The following is a 21,319-nucleotide window of genomic DNA, read 5'->3' as shown; positions in this document are numbered from 1 at the left end:
GTATTTTCAGGTAAGAATTATTACTAAATTGACGATGGTGTGAATGAGTGAAAATAAAATTCATTTAAATTATAAAAGAAAAAATTTAAGCTAGCAGATAATCTTACCAATAATTACATGTAACTGTAAAGTATTAGGCAGTTAGAGGAAGATGAAGAGTTTTCTTTGATGAATTTTCTTATTCTATCACTTTCTTTTAAAGAAAAAGATATGGGAGCAGGACAAAACTTAGATTAAAGCTTTGCTTGAAAGTAGGAGAAGGGATTAGTTGACCTGCATGATATAAAATGCTTTGTGAAAATCTTAACCACCAGCCCTTCCTGACGACTCATTACAGCTCACCAGTGTAAGGAGATGGTTTTGATCACCTTTCGAAGGTCAATACTCTGGCCCTAAGCCCAGTGTTCTGACACCCCTGCTGGGCTCAGTCCTGCAGTTAGGTGTCTTTCCTGGGCAGTAAAGTCAGTGAAAACAGCACCAGCCTGACCTTGGAACACATGTGGCAAAAGAAATTCAAAGTGCATATGAGCCGGATCATTGCCAACTTAATTTTCCAGCCCTTATTGTAGAGCATATAGCATCCTTCCTTCTTTGTGTGAACCAGGAAAGCGGCAGCATTTTGCCTGGCAGCACTAACCAGCCGTGCCTCATTGATGTGATGGTAGGAAGAAACCACGAGATAAAAGAGATGGATTCTCTTCAAATTCAGATAGGATCAGGACACGATTCATTAAGCAGCATCACTTATTTATGATGTTATTATACCTGTGACTTCATGTCTGTCTACCTGCAATTTCAGCAAAAGGTGCAACATGGCTACACAGGTGTTAATGTTGGGTACCAAGTGAAAAACAACTAAAGCGAAATTGCTCATGGCAGATTTCACTCTGATGTTAGATTCAAGTCCAAAGTTTGGAGACGATACTTCTCTTACTTGAGATGACAGCATGTTGTCTTGAATTGTTTTCCCTTAGGATTTTCAGGCTGCGCTTTTGCAGATTTTTAACGTTTCTGTATTTCTGTATACCTCAGCCTGATACATGAGAAGTCATGCAGGAGAAGCAGGCCCATCTGTTTTGTGCCCCACATGTGTAGAACGTGCATCAAATCAATTTCACTGAAATGACCACAGCAAGCAAGTTGCTGGGCAGGGATTTGAACTCCAGGCTGCCTGATTCCAAGAGCTGTGCTTTTGCTCCTACACTGCAGTGTCCAGGCTTTCTGAGGCCGCAAAGAGGGCACAAGTGTCTGCTGGTCCTAAGCACTCTAGAGGTTACACACAGATTATAGACACCCTGAATTCCCACATATTTTACAGTCATCTTGATTTGTTTTATCTGAGGAAATAGCCCCCTTTAGAATGGGGCTTCCAGGCTATGAAACAGAACAGCTCAGGTTGTTCTCTATGCCTCTAGCCCTTTGACTTGCCTGGTGTGAGGAGGGTTCCTCCTTCTGATCTTCATCCAGGTCCACACCAACCCTGTTAAAGAGAACAGAGAACTGGTGAGGGTCTTGTGCAGATGAGACGAGACAGTCTCTTGGGTCAGACCACCTGAACCAAAGAGAATACGAATCAGAGGACCGGTTTGGCAGAAAACCCTCGTACCTCTCCCTGAATCCAGAGAACATCAAACAGATTTATGGGAAAAGGAGAACTCACACAGCTGGGCCTCTGTACAGCTGGTGAAATGGAGCACCGACAGCTGGTCCCCGCTGCTGTCTTTCCCAGCAAGAGGACCTGGGAGCCAAGCCCTCAGGGAAAGACCTCCCCGGCCCCCAAACAGGGCTCCTGGAGGGAGGGCCACCTGCTTCCGTGGCAGGACTCACTGACCACACTGCTCCGGGGATGTGGGGGCCTGGGCTGCAGCAGGCTTCCCAGGACAGAAACCAAAAAAAAAAAGGTTTTTTTAGTTGCTTTACAATATTGTATTTAGTGAAAAATCTGATATTTCGTCCAGATGTTCATGGAGGCTGGCAGTAGGGAGGATTCAGGTCTGTGGGACTTATACTATTTCGGGGGCTCTCTTTAAGCAAATTAATGCAAAAATACAAATACGAAATGAGGTATGAAAGTGACTCTTGACAACAAGAAAATAAATTGTAACACAATTCATAATTTTAAAATCTGTGCAACAGACATCTCAAAATCTATAAGATGTATAATGTTCTAATTAATTTACTGTCTGATACACCTCTAAAATAACTTTGCCTCCTGAGTTTTGCCTGCATACCTTCTTACTCTGTTTACATGATATAATGACTTTGTATAAGAGAGAATGGGAAGATAAGGTAGTCTTTCCTCTAGCAAGACTGATGGAAATTATTAATAATTGGGAGTCATTATAGCATGCTTCCTAACACAGACACACTTGCTGTGTGCAATCCAGTTAAAGATTAGTACCCTGAAAAGACAAGATTTCTGATAAATTTCCCTTCAAGCGATTCTCATCACCACTACTACCCAGTACATTTATCAGTGTAAGTGCTGCATCACTGAATATAAGCATTCTTGAATTTCTATTTTGACGGCGCATTGATGAGAATGGAATCCTCCACTTCGAATTTTACACATCTCACAACTGGAAGAATTTTCCACAGACTAGCTTCTGGCTCAGGGCATTTCAAGCCTTGTTTTTCCTCCGCTAACCATAGACTTGTGAAGCCAGGTACCATAGAACACGTTCAATTTGGATTCAGCCTCGTGGCACTGTTCCTGTGAGCGGTCCCTGCAGAAGGACGAGCAGTGACTTGCCCTTCACAGAGTGAAGGGCAGACCACAAAACCCCACTGAATATAAGCTAAATGCACTCCCAATTCAGTTTCCCCTTGGTCAGACCCCCCAGACGCCCAGGGCCACACCAGGGCCATCTGACCGGGGCGAAGTAAGACCAAGAGGAAACGGTAGTAGAAAGAAACAGCGATCCAACTCAACAGTGGTTAAAATCTATTCCTTTTGCAATTCTTACAAAAACATAGGACCCTGGGAACACAATGCTGGGGCTCTTCCCAGGGCCTTGGGAGGGCCGGAGCATGTGAGGGCCTGGAGCTTGAACTTCCTCTGCTCTGGGCAGTGGGCCTCTGCCTGTGGCAAGCAGGATGGGGTGGCGGGTGGTGGCTCAGGGCCCCAGCCACTTGCTCAAGCTCCGCCAGAGCCTTTCCTGAGAACACCGCAACCTCCAGAGCTTTGGAGCCTTTCCTTGCCCTCCTGCCCCCGGAAACTCTTCTTTAGGGCCCTAGTTCTGCTCTCTGCGTGGGGGAGGGGAGGCAGGTGGAAGCCACCAGTCCTGCAGATGTGCTAGCCTGTGAAAGGAAAGCCACAGTGCAGAGGCAGCCGGTTTAAAATACCTCTGATTCTCGGGTGGAGAGGGAGGTGGGAGGGGGGATCGGGATGGGGGATACATGTAACTCTATGGCTGATTCATATCAATGTATGACAAAAACCACTGAAATGTTGTGAAGTGATTAGTCTCCAACTAATGAAAAATTTAAAAAAAAATGAAAAAAAAATAAAACACAATAATTTTATTCTTTTTGATGCAACAGTAAATGAGGTTGTTTCTATCAAAAAAAAAAAAATACCTCTGATTCTTCAACTACTAGTGACCTCTGGGCCTGCAGGGCCCCTTCTCACTAACCCAGGGGGTGAAGTGGGTCACTCTTTACTGGGTGTGGAATCTTTTGGCCTTCAGGTAACTGGAAAAAGACTCTGGTGGAGACTAATCTTTGATTTTCTTAGAGTAGAAACAGCCATTTGACCTGTTTTATTGAAGTTGGGGGGAGAGAGGGGTGAGAGGAGGGAGGGAAAGGGGGTCAGGAAGGAGAAAGGAGGGGCCTAGAGGGACGGAAGAAGGGTGAACAGTGGGGCCCCAGGCCCCTCTTCTCATGTCTCTGGTGGACCTGAGCTCTCTTCAGGAGTCTTTATTACTGAGTAAGCCTGGACCCCTCCCCAGTAAGTGCGGCTTGCTTAAGTTAAGCAGCACCCATGCAGGCTGTGAACTGGACTGAGGGCCCTGAATTTTCCACGGCTGCATCTGTTTAGGGCCCCTTTTTTTTCAGTTCTCTGTCGAGAAAACTGGAGGGAACAAAAATCAAATTGCACAAGAAACCCAATGTTTAAAGTCTGAGGCAGCACTGAGATTTTCCACTGACGTTTAGGCTTTCCTCCCCAGCAGCCATCACAGTAGACCAGGCTAGTTTCAGTTATTCCATAAGCCAGATGGAACAGAGGAAGGAGAGGGGGCAGTTTATGTCTTTCAGTTTTATGTGGGACTCCGTGAAGAGCATCTCGGGGGTCCAAGAGATATGCTGTTCTCCTCAGAGCAAGAATACATCTCCTCCCCCACCTCCCATTTCATGAAAGCTCAGCATCTGCTCCTGGGGCCAGGCCTGCAGTCTTTCTTGCCTAGAGCAAACTAAACATCTCAAGGAGCTTGGGTCTTCCCTGGTGGTTCAGTGGTTAAGAATCCACCTTCCAATGCAGGGGATGAAGGTTTGATTCCTGGGTGGGGAGTTAAGATCCCACATGCTGTGGGGCAACTGAGCCTGCACCCTCTGGAGCTCCTGAGCAGCAACCAAAGATCCTGTATGATGTAATGTAGATCCTGTGTGCTGCAACTAAGCCCTGACACAGCCAAATAAATAAGTATTAAAAAAAGTCTCATGAGGCTTGAGGAAACAGAACCCTATGTGAGTGTGAGTTATTTCCCTTCTGGGGCAACTAGAACAGAGAAGACACGGTCCCTGTCTTCATAGGGCATACAGTTGGGTAGATCTAATTTTTAAAAAATCTAAAAAGTTTATTATAATTTAAGGGCTATGAAGGGAAAGCACCTAAGAGTGAAGCCTTCTCTCACTGGTGATTTGGCTCCTTTTGATAGGAATCTTGCTAAAATATATTACCTGGCTCCCTGCCTCCTTAAACACAGTGTGATGGGGGTACTCAGAGCTCTACCGGAGGTCTCAGGATCGCCACTGGCCCCATAAAATCTAACACTCACTATGATAATGATTTCCAAGAGGCATGTGAACCTCTTTATGCCCATATTAAATGGTCCCTGGCTGCTATTCTTTTTCTTTTTGAAATTCTTGTATCTGCCAATTAGATTTCCTGCCTGCAACAATATGTCAGCATATTAACTCTGTGCTCGCCTTTTTATTTTTTATATTTTTCTCATTATGGCTTATCATAGGATATTTTAAAAAATTTATTTGGTTTCTGCCATATATCAACCATATTAACCATAGGTGTATATATTTAGTATGATAACCTGAGGGTCAGATTTAGTACTTTTTTCTTTTTAAGTTTATAATACATACACATATGTGACAATATAATATAATTGAGGCATTCTAGAAGGGCTTCTGAGAAAACAGCTTGTCTTCTGCTACACCCTGCACACCCATAGACTAACTGTCCGCTCCCATACTCCCTCCACCCCCACATTGCCTCTGAGGGCAATTTTTTGCGTTTTCTTGATTTTGATGTGTTTACTGGCATCAGTGTGCATGGCACATTCACACAGCATCCCCAGGGTTAAACCAACATACCAGTTGCATCTGTATCTCTTACTCTCTTCTTTGAGAAAGCAAATCAGAGTGTGAAAGAAGCCCCCTAAAGGGTTAACCTTGAGTCCCCTCACTTTTATGCATAAGATCACCTCCATACTACGGGCTCTTGAGAGATTATTAGAAAGAAGACACCGCATCCCCCTGGAATGTGGCACCACATGTGTATACAGCAGCTCCCAGGTGAGATCACGGCTGTGTGGGATAAAGTACAATCCCCGAGGGGATATCCTAGTTTCTTCAGAACCTTTCCCACAGCCTTGAACTACCCTTTCTGCCCATCTGACCTAAGGGCCGTGCCTTAGGGCTGGTACCTGGATGTGTCCTTGTTTCTGAGCCTCAGTGCCCAGTACAGCCCCTGTGCTCTGGCCCTGCCTGGATCAGTGCCTCTTCCATTGATTGAACACTCTCTGTGAACTCCAGCTGGTGGTTGGGCCATGCTGGCCATCACTGGCCGTCTGTGATGCCTTGCCTCTTTTTCTGAACTTCCCCCTCCTGCCCTTCCTCTTCTGATCACCATCGTGGACTATCCATCTTGCTGTGCTAACTTCATTCAGATGCGCCATCACCTAAAGTTTTCACTGACTTGGGTGACAAGTAGCTGTACGTCTTCTATTCTGTCCTCTGCTTCCTGATAGAATCCCTCCTGGGGCACCTGTGATTGTCCTGCTGGCCCACCCTCTTTTCACCTGAGGTTAGAGCCAGCCATACGGCTAGCCAGCGCTCTTCAGGAGACAGCAGCCTTGGCTGGAATCCCAGACTCAAGGTCACCCTGTGGCCATTGAGGGGTGAGTGGACCCAGTTGTTAAGAGTTTCTTTGCTGTGTGACGTGCATTGCTCACCGCCTAGGTTTTCCGGTTAGTACAATGGGGATAATGATGGAACTTGCTTCCTAGGATTGTTGTATGTGCGCTTAGTTGTGTCTGACTCTGTGACCCCATGGGCTGTAGCCCATCAGACTCTTCTGCCCGTGGGATTTCCCAGGCAAGAATACTGGAGTGTGTTGCCATTTCCTTCTCCTAGGGTTATGGTGAAGATTAAATGAAAATACTTGTAAAGTGTTAGCTTAGGGCCTGGTACCTACTGAGCTGTCAAGACATGTTAGCAGCTATTGCCCATGTTATTATTATTTACAAATAATCGTTCTTTCCAGAACCTTTTAATTGTCTGCTCATTTTTATCTTTTGGCTGCACTGCCTGGCATGTGAGATCTTAGTTCCCTAACTAGGGACTGAACCTGTGTCCCCTGCACTGGCAGGGTAGAGTCTTAATCACTGGACTGCCAGGGAAACCCCTAGGTTATTATTTTTATTATTATCAGTACTTTTTAAAATCATCGGGGCCAGAGCTCAGTACTGCCATGCTCACTGCTCAGCCCTTCTAGTTCCTGATTCTGCACTGGGCAACTCTCTGGTGTAAACTAACAGCTACAGTGGAGCCATAGGTAGTGGCCAGGGCATAGCGGGGATTTCTGGTTTCACAGTAAAATATCAGTTCTATTTATGGAGCTTGCCACATTGGAATTCATTCACAATTTACTGGTAGACTAGGGAGGTGAGAGGGCAACAAAGAAGGAAAGGAAGGAGTTTAGAGAGCAAAGGGAAGGAAGGGAAGAATGAACAGAAGGAGAGCAAAGAGAAGGCAGGTAAAAAGGAAACAGTACATTATTGTAAAGAATAGGTAATATTAATATTAATAGCTAAGTTGCTTCAGTTGTGTCTGTTTGCGACCCCATGAACTGTAGCTCGCCAGGCTCCTCTGTCCATGGGATTCTCCAGGCAAGAATACAGGAGTAGGTTGCTGTGCCCTCCTCCAGGGGATCTTCCCGACCCAGTGGTTGAACCATCTCTTCCGTCTTTGGCATTGGTAGGCTAATTCTTTACCACTAGCACCACCTGGGAAGTCCAAGAATAGGTAAGCTGGTGGATAAATAACCACAAAGGTGCATGCAACTTTAGAAAGGGAAGCTGAGGGTGGATGGAGGAACTACCACACAGTCCAAGAAAATGTCCAAAAATACAGAGACTTGAATATAGAGAATATGAAGAGTCAGTGAAGGATTAAAAAGCAACTAAAAAGACTGGTTAAAATTTAATACCATGTTTTGCATTTTTGATGTACCTTTTAATTTTAAGCAAGTTGAGTGTTGCCTCTATGGTATTTAAATGAAAATGAAAATGAGCTTTGCACATATTCCCAGCTGTGCCCTGGAATATCTCACTCCAGGTTCCTCATTTACAGCAAGCAGCCAGTGCTGTTTTCGGAGCCAAACACATCTCTGGGCATCCCTCCCCTCCCGGGGCACCTCCATTCTTTGGAGAGTTTTATTAGACATATTGAAGTCTCAGGATGCTCCCATATCTAATCATGGCAAAACGAATGCTCCAAAGTTGGATTTTTCCTTAGAGGGGAAGCAAGGTAAGTAACAAAAGGCTCACTTTTCCCATTAAAGCCAACAAAATCCATTCTGATCCTTATCACTTAGCACCTCCGGAAAGGCAGTGAAATATTACCAGGGTTTACTCTCATTGTGTGAATTCCAACAGTCTTACTGTTCAGTTTGGTTCTTTTGAATGCCACCCCTCCCACCCCTCTGCTGACAGGGGCCGGGTGGTGGGGGAGGAGAAACCATTTCCTCTAAGAACTGTATTTGATGGCTGAATGTAAAAAAATGACATTTTCAGTAAGGGAAGAGCGACTGGATATTGAGCACAACAAATACGGCAGGACAATGGAGGAGTCTGAAAGACACCCGCTGAGGCTTGGAGACTCTTGTGTAGCCATGGGAACATCACATGGGGCCCCAATCTGCTACTTCACCCCATCCCCACTCCATGTTATTGAAGAAATATTAGTCGGGCTTGTGTATGACCAAAATTAATATAATTAAACACTCAAATATTTTACATTGGTTTTGGGGAAATAAAAAAAATAGGGTAATATAATTGGAAAAATCTCAGTTCATTTTATTTTGTGCAGCACAGTAATTAGATGAGTTGGGAGTCTGCAGCCAGGCTGTATAGGTTCAAATCTTACTTCCAGGATTTATTGCATTTGTAATTTTGGGACAAATTATTTATCTCTCTAAACCTCAGCTTTCTCAGTTGTAAATGGAGATAAATATATATTAATGTATGGATTATTATAAGGATAAAATGAGTTAATACATATAAAGTGTGTAAAATGTTGGCTGCCACTTAAGAAGCACTTATGAAACATTAACTTATGTTCTCGATGTTATTAGGGAGAGATTGATATACCCTAAATTGAATGGTGGGGCTTCCCTGGTGGCTCGGTGGTAAAGAATCTGCCTTCTAATGCAGGAGATGCTGGTTTGATCCCTGAGTCGAGGAGATCCCTTGGAGAAGGAAATGGCAACCCACTCCAGTAGTTTTACCTGGGAAATCCCATGGACAGAGGAGCCTGGTGGGCTACAGTGCTACAGAGTCAGGCACGACTTAGCAACTTAACAACAACAACAAATTGAATGGCAAATACAATATAGATTAAAGCCAAGAGTAGATTGTCTATGAATGGTAGATGAAGTGAAGTGAAGTGAAGTGAATGTCACTCAGTCGTGTCCTATTCTTTGCAACCCCACAGACTATAAATGCATGGAATTCTCCAGGCCACAACACTGGAGTGGGTCGACTTTCCCTTTTCCAGGGGATCTTCCCAACCCAGGGATCAAACCCAGGTCTCCCACATTGCAGGTGATTCTTTACCAGCTGAGCCACAAGGGAAGCCCATAAATGATAGATGCTAAGGTCAATGACAGGATTCCTGCCATCAGTGACCCTAGATCTAATTGGAAAGACAGACATTGGAAGTAAAGAACTAAAGTACAGTGAGGTAGGCACTGTACACGAAATTGTTGGAATTCATCAACAAAGAGTCCGGCCAAGATGGGTTGTGAAGGGCTTGGGCACATTTCAAAGAGGAGTTAGATATTGAAAAGGGAGTGTAGTGTGAGTGCCTGACGTTAAGCTTTCCATTGTTGAGGCACCCATTTCTAAAGACATCTATCTTCAATAAACAAAGTGTCAGCTAAATGATACAGTTCCTAGCAAAACAAGCAGTGAGGAATTAGGCTGCATCCACCCATAAATTTCTCTCTTTCAGAAAGTCTAGGATAACCCAGAGGACTGGACTGACTGCTTGAGCGACTCAGATTCTCTTTCCCCGCATTCCTGCTTAATTAGCCAATAAAGAGTGAGCACCCAAAAACCTAGATACTCCACCCTCAGCTCTAATAAAGGCAGAGCCCCAGATCCCTGTTCTCTCTCTATCTCCCCATGACTTTGCTGTGTGGCCTCAGGAGTGCCACGTATACCCTCTGAGCAATGAGTCTTGTTCCTTAAAGTTCCTTGATAATCTCTGGAGGTATGTGTCCTGCAGTCATAACCGAGACTGCAAGAGCTGGTCCAGCCACCACGTTGACCCAAGTGGGGGAAATGTCTGTGGGGTCTCTACGAGGGATATGGTGAGTTAGTGCCTTAGGCATCCCGAGCTCAGAGCATCACTGTTAGTAGACTGGGACCCACACCACATGAGCATTTAGTGAAAGAGAGGTTGAGGGAGGGCACTCCAGACTGAGGGCACAGCATGGGCAAAGGGTTAGAAATTTAAAAGAGCAAAGTAGATTTAGGACATAGCAAATAACTGTGCTTATTATGTATGTTGAGGAGGGAAGAGTCAATCTGGGTGAAATCAGAAAGTAATTTGAGGCCAAATCGTAAAGGATATTGGATGCTATGCTTCAGTTCAGTTCAGTCACTCAGTCGTGTCCGACTCTTTGCGACCCCATGGACTGCAGCATGCCAGGTTTCCCTGTCCATCACCAACTCTTGGAGTTTACTCAAACTCATGTCCATTGAGGCGGTGATGCCATCCAACCATCTCATCCTCTGTCATCCCCTTCTCCTCCCACCTTCAATCTTTCCCAGCACCAGGGTCTTTTCAAATGAGTCAGTTCTTCATATCAGGTGGCAAAAATATTGGAGTTTCAGCTTCAACATTAGTCCTTCCAATGAATATTCAGGACTCATTTCCTTTAGGATGGACTGGTTGGATCTCCTTGCAGTCCAAGGGACTCTCAAGAGTCTTCTCCAACACCATGGTTCAAAAGCATCAATTCTTATGCACTCAGCTTTCTTTATAGTCCAACTCTCACATCCATACATGACTACCAGAAAAACCACAGCTTTGACTAGACAGACCTTTGTTGGCAAAGTAATGCCTCTGCTTTTTAATATGCTGTCTAGGTTGGTCATAGCTTTTCTTCCAAGGGGCAAATGTCTTTTAATTTCATGGCTGCAGTTACCATCTGCAGTGATTTTGGAGCCCCAAATATAAAGTGTCTCATTGTTTCCTTTGTTTCCCCATCTATTTGCCATGACGTGATGGGACCAGATGCCATGATCTTAGTTTTCTGAATGTTGAGTTTTAAGCCAACTTTTTCACTCTCCTCTTTCACTTTCATCAAGAGGCTTTTAGTTCTTCGCTTTCTGCCATAAGGGTGGTGCCATCTGCATATCTGAGGTTATTGATATTTCTCCCGGCAATCTTGATTCCAGCTTGTGCTTCATCCAGCCTGGCATTTCACATGATATACTCTGCATATAAGTTAAATAAGCAGGGTGACAATATACAGCCTTGACGTACTCCTTTTCCTATTTGGAACCAGCCTGTTGTTCCATGTCCAGTTTTAGCTGTTATCTCTTGACCTGCATACAGATTTCTTGGGAGGAAGGTAAGGTGGTCTGGTATTCCCATCTCTTTCAGAATTTTCCACAGTTTGTTGTGATCCACACAGTCAAAGGCTTTGGCATAGTCAATAAAGCAGAAGTAGATGTTTTTCTGGAACTCTCTTGCTTTTTGAGGATCCAGGGGAGGTTGGCAATTTGATCTCTGGTTCCTCTGCCTTTCTAAATCCAGCTTGAACATCTGGAAAGTGGAACATCTGGAATGTTGTATGTTCAAGCTGAATGCTATGCCTAGGAGGGTGTTTTTTGTTTTGTTTTCCTGTAGGCAGTAGGGGTTGAAATAATCACATTCATGTTCTAGAAAACCACGGGCAAAACTGAGATATTAATAAGCTAGAGGTATAGACGTCATTTAGTAGACTACTGCAATGGTCCATGCAAGAGTCTAAGTTAAGATAGCAGTGGTGAAGAGATGGATTTGAGAGATTTGTATATGGAGGAGCGGGGGTTTGCGATATGTGGTAGACTGACCTGGAGGGAAGGAGAGGAATCTATTGAGATGATTTTGAGTTTCTACTCAGGATACCTGAAAGGTTCACTCCTGCCATTAACCATATATGGGAGGAATATGTGTGGATTTTCTTTCATTTAAAAAAAAATTATTGCAGTATAGTGGACTTACAGTGTTGTTTTAGTTTCAGTTGTACAGAAAAGTTAATCAGTTATGTATACACACATATATGTATATGGGAAGCCTATATATATGGGAAGACATAGATACGTATGTCTCTTACATGCAGTTGGTAAAGGATTCGCCTTCCAATGCAGGAGATGCAAGTTCTGTCCCTGGGTTGGAAAGGTCCCCTGGAGTAGGAAATGGTAACCCACTCCAGTATTCTTGCCTGGAAAATCCCATGGACAAAGGAGCCTGGCAGGCTATAGCCCATGGAGTCCCAAAGAGTCAGACACAACCAAGCATGAGCATGCATATGTGTGTATGTGTATATATATATATATATATATATATATATATATATCCATTCTTTTTCACATATAGGTTATTGCATAAAATTGGGTATAGTTCCCTGTGCTATACAGTTATCTATTTTACATACAGCACTTTTTATATGTTAATCCCAATCTCCTAATTTATCACTTCCCTCATGTCTCCCCTTTGGTAATATGCCCTGAGGCATATCCTATTAGGAAGTTGGAACTGAACCTCAGCATCAGTAAGTTCTGAGCACTTCTATTGTGAGGGAAGCAAGGTCAGCTCTCTACATTCTTATAAGCTCGAGAAAAGCACCCCCTCCCTCTTAACAGTTTAAACTATTTGCTTGTCTAAAGTGGAGGCTGAACCATAAGAGAAAATGGGCATTTCAAGGCCAAGATCAGTGGACTGGGAATGCTCATGGAAGCTGGAGAGGGTGTACCACATTCAGTATTTGAAGACAGTTTGGACATCTTATTTAAGAAGGGCTACAGAGAGGCTTAGCAAAGAGGCTCTGGAGGGTACTTTATCATAGTCTTGAAAAGAGGTAAACATTTTCTGGATGAAGGCTGTGGCAATAGATGTAGAAAAATTGCAGTTTGGATTAATATTGATTACACGGGACAGTACCACATGGAAGTTACTCAAATGCAGTCCATGTGAGCTCAGTATCAAGAAAAGTTACCTGTTACACCATTTCTTGTTTGCTTTTGAGCAAAGAATGATGGATATCACAGAGGTGTGATAGCAAGTCCCCTTGATCAGTAACTGGGTAGACGGTTGACATTTCTATCAGAAGACTGGATTGAGAGCTCACAGGGTAATGTGTACTCAGAAGCAACTCTAATGTTAAATTTGGGAAGTGATAAAATAATACATCTGCCACTGAAGTGAAGGAAGAAAGGGAGGTTCCATAATTTGAGGACATGAAGTATTTGATGTGACTGTGAACTCACGTGGACGAGTAAGATACTGGGAAGCCTGGGGATGCTGCTGAGAGCAGAGCTGTCACTCTGGGTCTCCACCAGCACACGGAGACACTGTCATCTGTCGGTCTCCTGTATGCTCTGCTGGGTTACACTTTTCCATCCCTGGGACTTGTCTGATCAAGGCTAGATCAATGGCTAGATCAAGGTTTTATGTCACATTCCTGTCTTGATGTCCCGTGACTGCCCATGTGATATTTGTTTTATATGAGACTATGGATGCAGAACAGACTTGTTGGGTTACTGTCAGTCTGATCAGACTAGAGAAGGATCTGTTCTCTCTTTAATTGTGTGTTGACACAGTGTACTAAAAGTACTAGGTGACAGCTAACAAGAGGCATATAGCATGATCATTAGGAGTTAGACACTCTGACAAGCTGGCCCCACCATTTACCTGTGTGATTACAGGCAAGAAGCTGTGCCTCTCTTTCCATGAAATGAAATGTAAATAGTAACTATTCCATGGGGGTGTTGTGAGTTGATGCATGTAAGGGGTCAGCACAGGACTTCACTGAGACAGTGCTCAGAAGTGATAGCTGCTGTTCAGTTGTGGTGGTTGTTGATGTTGTTGTCTTTGCTGCTTAGGCCTCCTGGATAAAGATTGAACTGTGAGTATCTCCACAATGGAGCTATGTTTCACCCTTTATCTCCTGACCTCAAAGTCCATTTCCATGTGACTTCCGGTTCCGGTGGAGGCTTATTTACAGTGTAAACACTGAGAAGCAGAGGTGAGCTCTGGATGCGTAGATGAGTCATGGGACTAGTGTTTATAATCTCTGAAAATTTAGAAGTACATTTGGGAACATATAAGTATGCTGAAAACATTATGTTATTTGAAAAATAAACACCAATAAACAAGTACATGTCACAGACACAAAGGCAGCTCCACATCCTGTTCTGTAAATTTGGCAAAACTTCCCTTGAGTTTGGAGTGTTTCGTTCTGCCAAGATGTAAGCTAATTTCAGGCTACAGAAAGAGTCAATTAGAAAGTGGATTGAGACTGAACATACAGACTAATTTCTTTTGACCTAAGCTGCAAGCACACTGACACACTTTGGTGGGAAGACAGATGTAATAACTTATCAAGGCATCTGCCCTTTCTTCCCTAAGGGCTTCACTCTGGGTGCCCTGTCTGGGTAATTAGGGATTTATCAGAGCCAAGTGCTCATCTCCTTTCAAGAAAAACCATCCTTTCAAGTGGATTAGCTTGTTTAAATTCTAGTGTGTTCTCAGGTGGGGTGTCTTCTCAATGTCAAACTGAAGATGTTGGATGAGAAAAAAGAGAGATACTTTATTACTGAATATAAAGTGGTTGTAGCAGCCTGCTTTCAATGTGGGTGTGAAACCCGAAGTGGTTGAAAATAAATCCCAGACTGTCAGCTGTCTGAGTGAGAAGTGGAAAACTTAAAACCTGGAAACTATCGAGGTTACTTCACAGTCAAACAAATAGGCTCCCATGACAATATCGGCAGTACATCACCTTCCCTCCCTCCAAACCAGCCCACACTGTAAGGAACTCCAGGCGGAACTGTGACCTGAACCCTGCTCTCCAGGAAAGACCACACGTGGTGTATGATGTGGGTCTGGATGTCCCCTTAGAGCAAGGCTTCACACTGTTCTCTGATATGCTCAGAGTTCAGTGGGAAGGACCCTGGATGGGAATATTCTCTTGATGCAAGGAATATATTCTACCCATGAGAATCATCCACAAGAATCAAGAATGGACTTTGACAGTGAGGGGGAGATGTACAGAACATACATTTAGCAAACCATTAAATTTCTCTAAATACTAATCCTGGAGAGAAGTTGACCCAGCTGGAGTAAATGATGACCAAGAGACATTTATATGGGATGATGTCCTGGAAATAATTCTAAGAGACCAATAAAGCTTTGCAAAGTTGATGGATATTTATCTACAAGACAACTGATGCAAAAGGTATAATTCCAGTCACTTGTCCTGAATTCTTCATCCTAAATTGGCTTTAACTCTTGCAGGTAATCTACAAGATGTTTTGAGAAGGCTACCACCCCAAATCATGACCATCTCTAACTACTAATGCTTGAGCTTCCTTAGGATGAGATAAAGTGCTTCATTCCCAGCTGAAGACTAGACCTAAAGGCAAGGACTTGGTAGGGTAATATTTGGACTTGTACTCATACAATGTACAAGTGACTGGACCAGGCTTATTCCTGAGAACAGAAAGAGGTAAGAATAAAAGCCTAAAGGTCACCAAGGTACTGAGAGAGGGCACCATGAAGCATGGGAGTAAGGAAGACAGAGTGTGAAAAAGCAGTCATAATCTTAATAGTCAATATATATTGAGTGCTTATGGGCTTCCCCAGTGGCTCAGTGGTAAAGAATACACCTGCAATCCAGGAGACCCAGGAAATGTGGGTTTGATCCCTGGATCAGGAAGATTCCCTGGAAGAGGGCATGGCAACCCACTCCACTATTTTTGCCTGGAGAACCCCATGGACAGAGGAGTCTGGTGGGCTACAGTCCATGGGGTCACACAGAGTCAGACACAACGGAAGCAACCGAGCATGCGTGCACACACTGGGGTCAATAATGGCTGCCAAAACCATTACTTAAACTCCAAATTGGAAGTAAATGATGATCCATAACCTCTAAAAACAACTGAAATCTTACTCTTTTTTGGGGTGGCTAACACTTTTTAAGGCCATATGATCCTATTAGTAATTAGCATTCAGCTTCGTGACAAAACGTATTAATGAAAAGCTTATCTCCGGAAGAGTTAAGTCAGAAATACCAGTCTCAATATTGTTTTTTGCTGAAAGTGAATAAATATCTTAATTTAATTGACAGGAAGAGATATTGGTTAACATAGGAAGCTGTTACTACATGACTAATCAAAAAGAAGAAAATAATGTTAGTTTCCTGCTGCAATGGATTAAAGTAAATCACTAGAAGAACTACATTTTCTCTGGCCAAACCAGCTGCTATTAACCATGAGACTAACGTGCATGCCTGCATGCAGGACTGTGTTAAAATGAAATGAAATTTTAAAATATTAAGTAAAGAATTCATGGTTAATGCTATCAAAAGAATGACACTGGAAACTGCACCTTGATTTCAGAATCAGAGGGTAAAATCAGTGATGTGAGCTGAAAATTAATGAAAAGGCATTGGGAAGAGTTCTCTTAGAGCAGATGATAAAGAGGAAGATGAGAAGAGTGAGTGAAAATCTGCTGTAAAACAGCATTTCAAGTTATCATGAAGACTACAGGAAGTGTATAGCATGTACACAGAATTCACATCAATTTGGCAGAAAATGAAATAATGAGCATTAAGTGAATGCTCATGGCTAATGCAACATTCAGGCTTTTTTAGCCTATCATTCTAGAAGATCATGATGATAGCTTGCATGCATGCATGAGTGCTAAGTCGCTTTAGTTGTGTCTGACTTTTTGTGACCCTATGGACTATAGCTTGCCAGGCTCCTCTGTCCATGGGATTCTCCAGGCAACAATACTGGAGTGGGTCACCATGCCCTCCTCCAGGGGATCTTCCCTACTTAGGGGTTGAACCCACGTCTCTTATGTCTCCGACATTGGCATGAGGGTTCTTTGCCTCTAGTGGCACCTGGGAAGCTCAATAATAGCTTAAACTATTGTATATGAACTAATATTTTTCCTGACACCACACTATTCAAGCCCTAAAAGGAAATATCGGCTAGGACAGGAGGACTCTTTCATTCATTCCCTCCTTTGCTCAATTGTTCATTCATTCATGAAATCCTGTTGAGAATACATCATGACTATTGTTACATGCTAGATATGAAATCCATATAGATGCTCAAAGTATTGACATTAAATTTCCACCAAATCAAAGATGCCATCAATTACAAGGCACACTATTACTTTGTATACTTGGGGAGCCTCGTGGGCTACAGTCCATGTGTTTGCAAAAGAGTTGGAGATGCCTTAGCAACTAAACAACAATAAGAAGAAAAGTGCTACTAACTGCACTTCTGACTCCATTGATTATAAGACAAGATTGACTTCAGCAATGATAGAATGTAAAAAAATGTGCAGTTGGAATCAATAACACACCCACGCAAAACAGTCCAAATCCAGTGCTTCATGCCAACATCAGGCCATTAAACACATTAGATTCTGGACATTTCATGTATAACTAGTGTATTATCTGCCTGGATCTCTGGGGAAAAGTCTAAAGAGAAGTTTTTAAAGTCTCTGAGGAGATATTTTTAAAGTCTCTGAAAAGATATTTTTAAATCTTTTAACAATTTTTTTTATTACTTACATATCAAAAGGTAATATATCCCCTCTGTTAATTCTATTGTAAACAACTCCAATTCTCTGGCTAAATCTGGTCTTATTTTGGTAATCAAGTCTCTGCTTGCTGGCACTAGGTGACCCCATCAGGCAAGTGCTCAACCTTAGCCTGATCCGGAGAGTGAGCATCTTCTTAAATTGTAAATCTTAGATACTTTGATTGCCTCACTGTAGTCCTGATCTTGGATAAGAGAACCTCACAGTTGTTTTTGCTGCCCCCATCCCTGGATTTGGGAACTGTGTGACTTTTTCCATTTGCCCCGCTGTGTCTTCTCTCCCTCCTCCTCCACCTTGTCCTGTGATCTGGGATGCACACCAATGTAAACAGCCTCGAGTGTGTTCTCTTGCCCTCTGACTCTGGATTGGTTTCGGCTGAAGGGAAGCACTCCTTCCAAGATACTGGAAGGAGGGAAGTGAATGAACAGGGTATTTATTCCAGGCTCCCTCCTTTCTAGGTCACCATGGTTGACTGTGTCTCTCTCCCAAAGCCTCAGCTCCTTGCTGTCAGCCTTCTCTATGCAGCTACTATCTCTGGGTTCTGGTCAATACTCCCTCTCCCTGCCCTTTCAGGTACAGGTTGTAACTGCTCTCCACTGATTCCAGTCCTGGGGTGCTGCACTATCCCCCACTGGTTTTCTTAGGCCAGCCCATATCTTTGTAAATATTTCCTTTATTGACTTTCTTTAAATGAATCAATTTGAATGCATTGCTTGTTTCCTGCCAAAACTCAGGCTAGTATAGAATATTTCACATGTGTAAGCATGCAGATGCAGGAAGTTTTTACTTTGAACTAGGAACTTTGTAGAGACATGAAATTTCTCCAGGAACTCTTGAATATAATAAACAAATCTTACACAGAGTTCTGTTTCCAGCCATAAACATTGGAACTGCATTTTTAACTGTTTCTCTAGGGCATCTGCATACTCATGTCCAACTTGACATAAAGGCTCCCAGCCCTAGACTGGCTCAGATTTTCACTTGGAAAATCTGCTGACTGCAGATATTAGGAGCGTAGATCATTTCACAGACCTATTAGGACCTAAACAGGAGGCATAAAAGTGTTCTAGAACCAAATCCTCTTATTACATCCAAAGGTAAAATGTGCTTTATTAAATGCTCCATCTTCAACTACTGAACTCTATAGAAAATGTTAAAAGTTCATAGAAGGCTTTCTGGAAGCTGAAAGAGAAGCAGTGAAGCGGACCTCACCACCTCAGCAATCTGGGTCCTTTGACTTCCTGATGGTGAGCTTGGTGAAAACAGTTCATGTAAGGCTCAGAAGGGACTTCAGATGGTCTCATCCTTTGTTGTTGCTCAGTTCCTCAGTCATGTTTGACTCTTTGCAACCCCATGGACCAAAGAACCCCTGGCTTCCCTGTCCTTCACTATCTCTTGGAGTTTGCTCAAACTCATGGCCATTGAGTCAATGATGCCATCCAACTATCACATCCTGTCACCCTCTTCTCCTCCTGCCCTCAATCTTTCCCAGTATCAGGGTCTTTTCTAGTGAGTCAGCTCTTCCCATCAAGTGGCTAAAGTATTGGAGCTTCAGCTTCAGTACTTCCAATGGATACTCAGGGTTGATTTTCTTTAGGATTGACTGGTTTGATCTCCTTGTTGTTCAAGGGACTCTCAAGAGTCTTATCCAGCACCACAATTCGAAAGCATCAGTTCTTTGGTGCTCAGCCTTCTGTATGGTCCAACTCTCACATCCGTACATTGAAAAACCATAGCTTTGAGTATATGGACCTTAGTTGGCAAAGTGATGTCTCTGCTTTTTAATATGCTGTCAAGGTTTGTCATAGCTTTTCTTCCAAGGTCTCATCCTACATCACATTTAAAAAATGAGAATGCCAAGAGTCACAGAGATTACTTTGAAGAGGTAATTTGGTTGTAAGTAATAGAGCCCAGATGTAAAACAGTTTTAGAATTTAGGTTGTTTTCTTTCAACTTTGTATGCTGCCTACCTTGAATAAGCAGATGAACAATGATGGGGGAGATTCTAAAACCATTTTTATCCTTTGGTGAGAATGGACTTTTAGGAGAAGGAAAGATTAAAATGAAGAGATTAGCTGAAGATACCTATTTCCTGAGGTGTCAGGATATAACAATACAGAGTGAACTTGAAATTTGAAAACAATATGGCTGCAATGTGGCATGGGGTGGTATTTCTCAAGCTGCAGTAATTCACAAAGTCCTTTTCTGATTTTTTAAATTACTGAAAGCAACTTCTACTATTATTTCTTTAATATTTTTCTTTAACCTTTCTTTCTTCCATTCTGTCAGTTTTGCTTCATGTATTTTGGGGCCTTGTTGTTAAGAACATGTCTTTAAAATTGTTATATTTTCCTAATAATTACCCTTTTTTTTTGTTGTTATAAAGGAATCTCGAGCAAAGTATGTGTGTGTGCGTGTGTGTGTGTGAGACAGTTCATTTTATCCTCTGTTAGTATACAGCTCCAGGTCTCTTACAGTTACTATGTCCATGGTATCTTTTTCCACTTTTTGTCTTTTAGTCTACTTATATCTTTGAATCTAGGAGGATCTTATCTTTCTAAAAGCTAGTCCAATAATCTCTGCCTTTTGATTCGATTTAGTTCATCCATATTTAATTATTGCTATAGTCATATTTACCTCTGCATTTTGCTATTTTTTTCTACATGTTTCATGAGCTTCCCAGGTGGCGCTAGTGGTAAAGAACACGCCTGCCAATGCAGGAGACTTGAGATGTGGGTTTGTGATGTGATCCTTGGGTGGGGAAGGCCCCCTGGAGAATGAAGTGGCAACCCATTCCAGTATTCCTGCCTGGAGAATCCCATGGACAAAGGAGACTGGTGGGCTATGGTCCACAGGGTCGCAAAGAGTTGGACACGACTGAAGTGACTTCACAAGTATGTGTTTTTTAATTTCTCTGTTCTTCCATTATTGCTTTCTTTTGTATTAAATGGATACTTTCTGTGTACCATTTTAACTCCTCTAGTAACTTTTAAAATATTTTTTTGAGTAATTTTCTTAGTGGTTGCTTTGGGAATTACAATATACATCATATCAGATTCTACTTCATGTTTATACTAAATTAATTCCAATGAGATAGAGAAAATTTGTTCCACTCTATTCCTTCTCACTTCTTTTATATTGTTAACACAATGTGTATATATATATATATATATATATATATATATATATATATACACCACATTTATATATCTTACAAAGACAACAGTATAGTGTTTTAATGTGTTTTATATAATCTCATGTCATTTTAAGAAATTAAGAAGAAAGCAAAAAATGTATTTACAAACTTTTTATATTAATCTTATTCACTGTTTCTGGTACTCTTTACTTCTTCCTGTGGACTTGAGTTATTATCTCATTTCACTACTTTGCTCAGTATATATATATATACACACATATATATGTATATATATATATATAGTGTCCTTTCTTTCTTTCCCCTTGTTGTCAAACATATATCTTTATATGCTGGAGGCCCTGAAAATTAAATTTTATAGATATTGTTTACCCTCAGTTCAGTTCAGTTCAGTCACTCAGTCATGTCCGACTCTTTGCAACCCCATGAATCGCAGGACGCCAGGCCTCCCTGTCCATCACCACCTCCCGGAGTTTACTCAGACTCATGCCCATCGAGTCGGTGACGCTATCCAGCCATCTCATCCTCTGTCGTCCCCTTCTCCTCCTGCCCCCAATCCCTCCCAGCATCAGGGTCTTTTCCAATGAGTCAACTCTTCAATGA

At 42.5% G+C, this 21,319-nt stretch overlaps 1 protein-coding gene across 1 annotated transcript in view; it reads right to left on the bottom strand.

The window, feature by feature from the left end:
• The window catches only part of SLC9A9 (solute carrier family 9 member A9), a 647,359-nt gene that overhangs the window by 126,877 nt on the left and 499,163 nt on the right, over positions 1-21,319 (bottom strand). Inside the window, exon 13 of the mRNA XM_043474178.1 lies at positions 1,429-1,480. Coding sequence (XP_043330113.1) covers positions 1,429-1,480 — 52 coding nt within the window. The remainder of the gene's footprint in view (positions 1-1,428; positions 1,481-21,319) is intronic.

The sequence above is a fragment of the Cervus canadensis genome, chromosome 7, assembly GCF_019320065.1.
Source record: "Cervus canadensis isolate Bull #8, Minnesota chromosome 7, ASM1932006v1, whole genome shotgun sequence".
In the NCBI taxonomy this organism is placed as follows: domain Eukaryota; kingdom Metazoa; phylum Chordata; class Mammalia; order Artiodactyla; family Cervidae; genus Cervus; species Cervus canadensis.
Note: the sequence above shows the minus strand (reverse complement) of the source record. Positions and strands in the feature narration are given on the sequence as shown.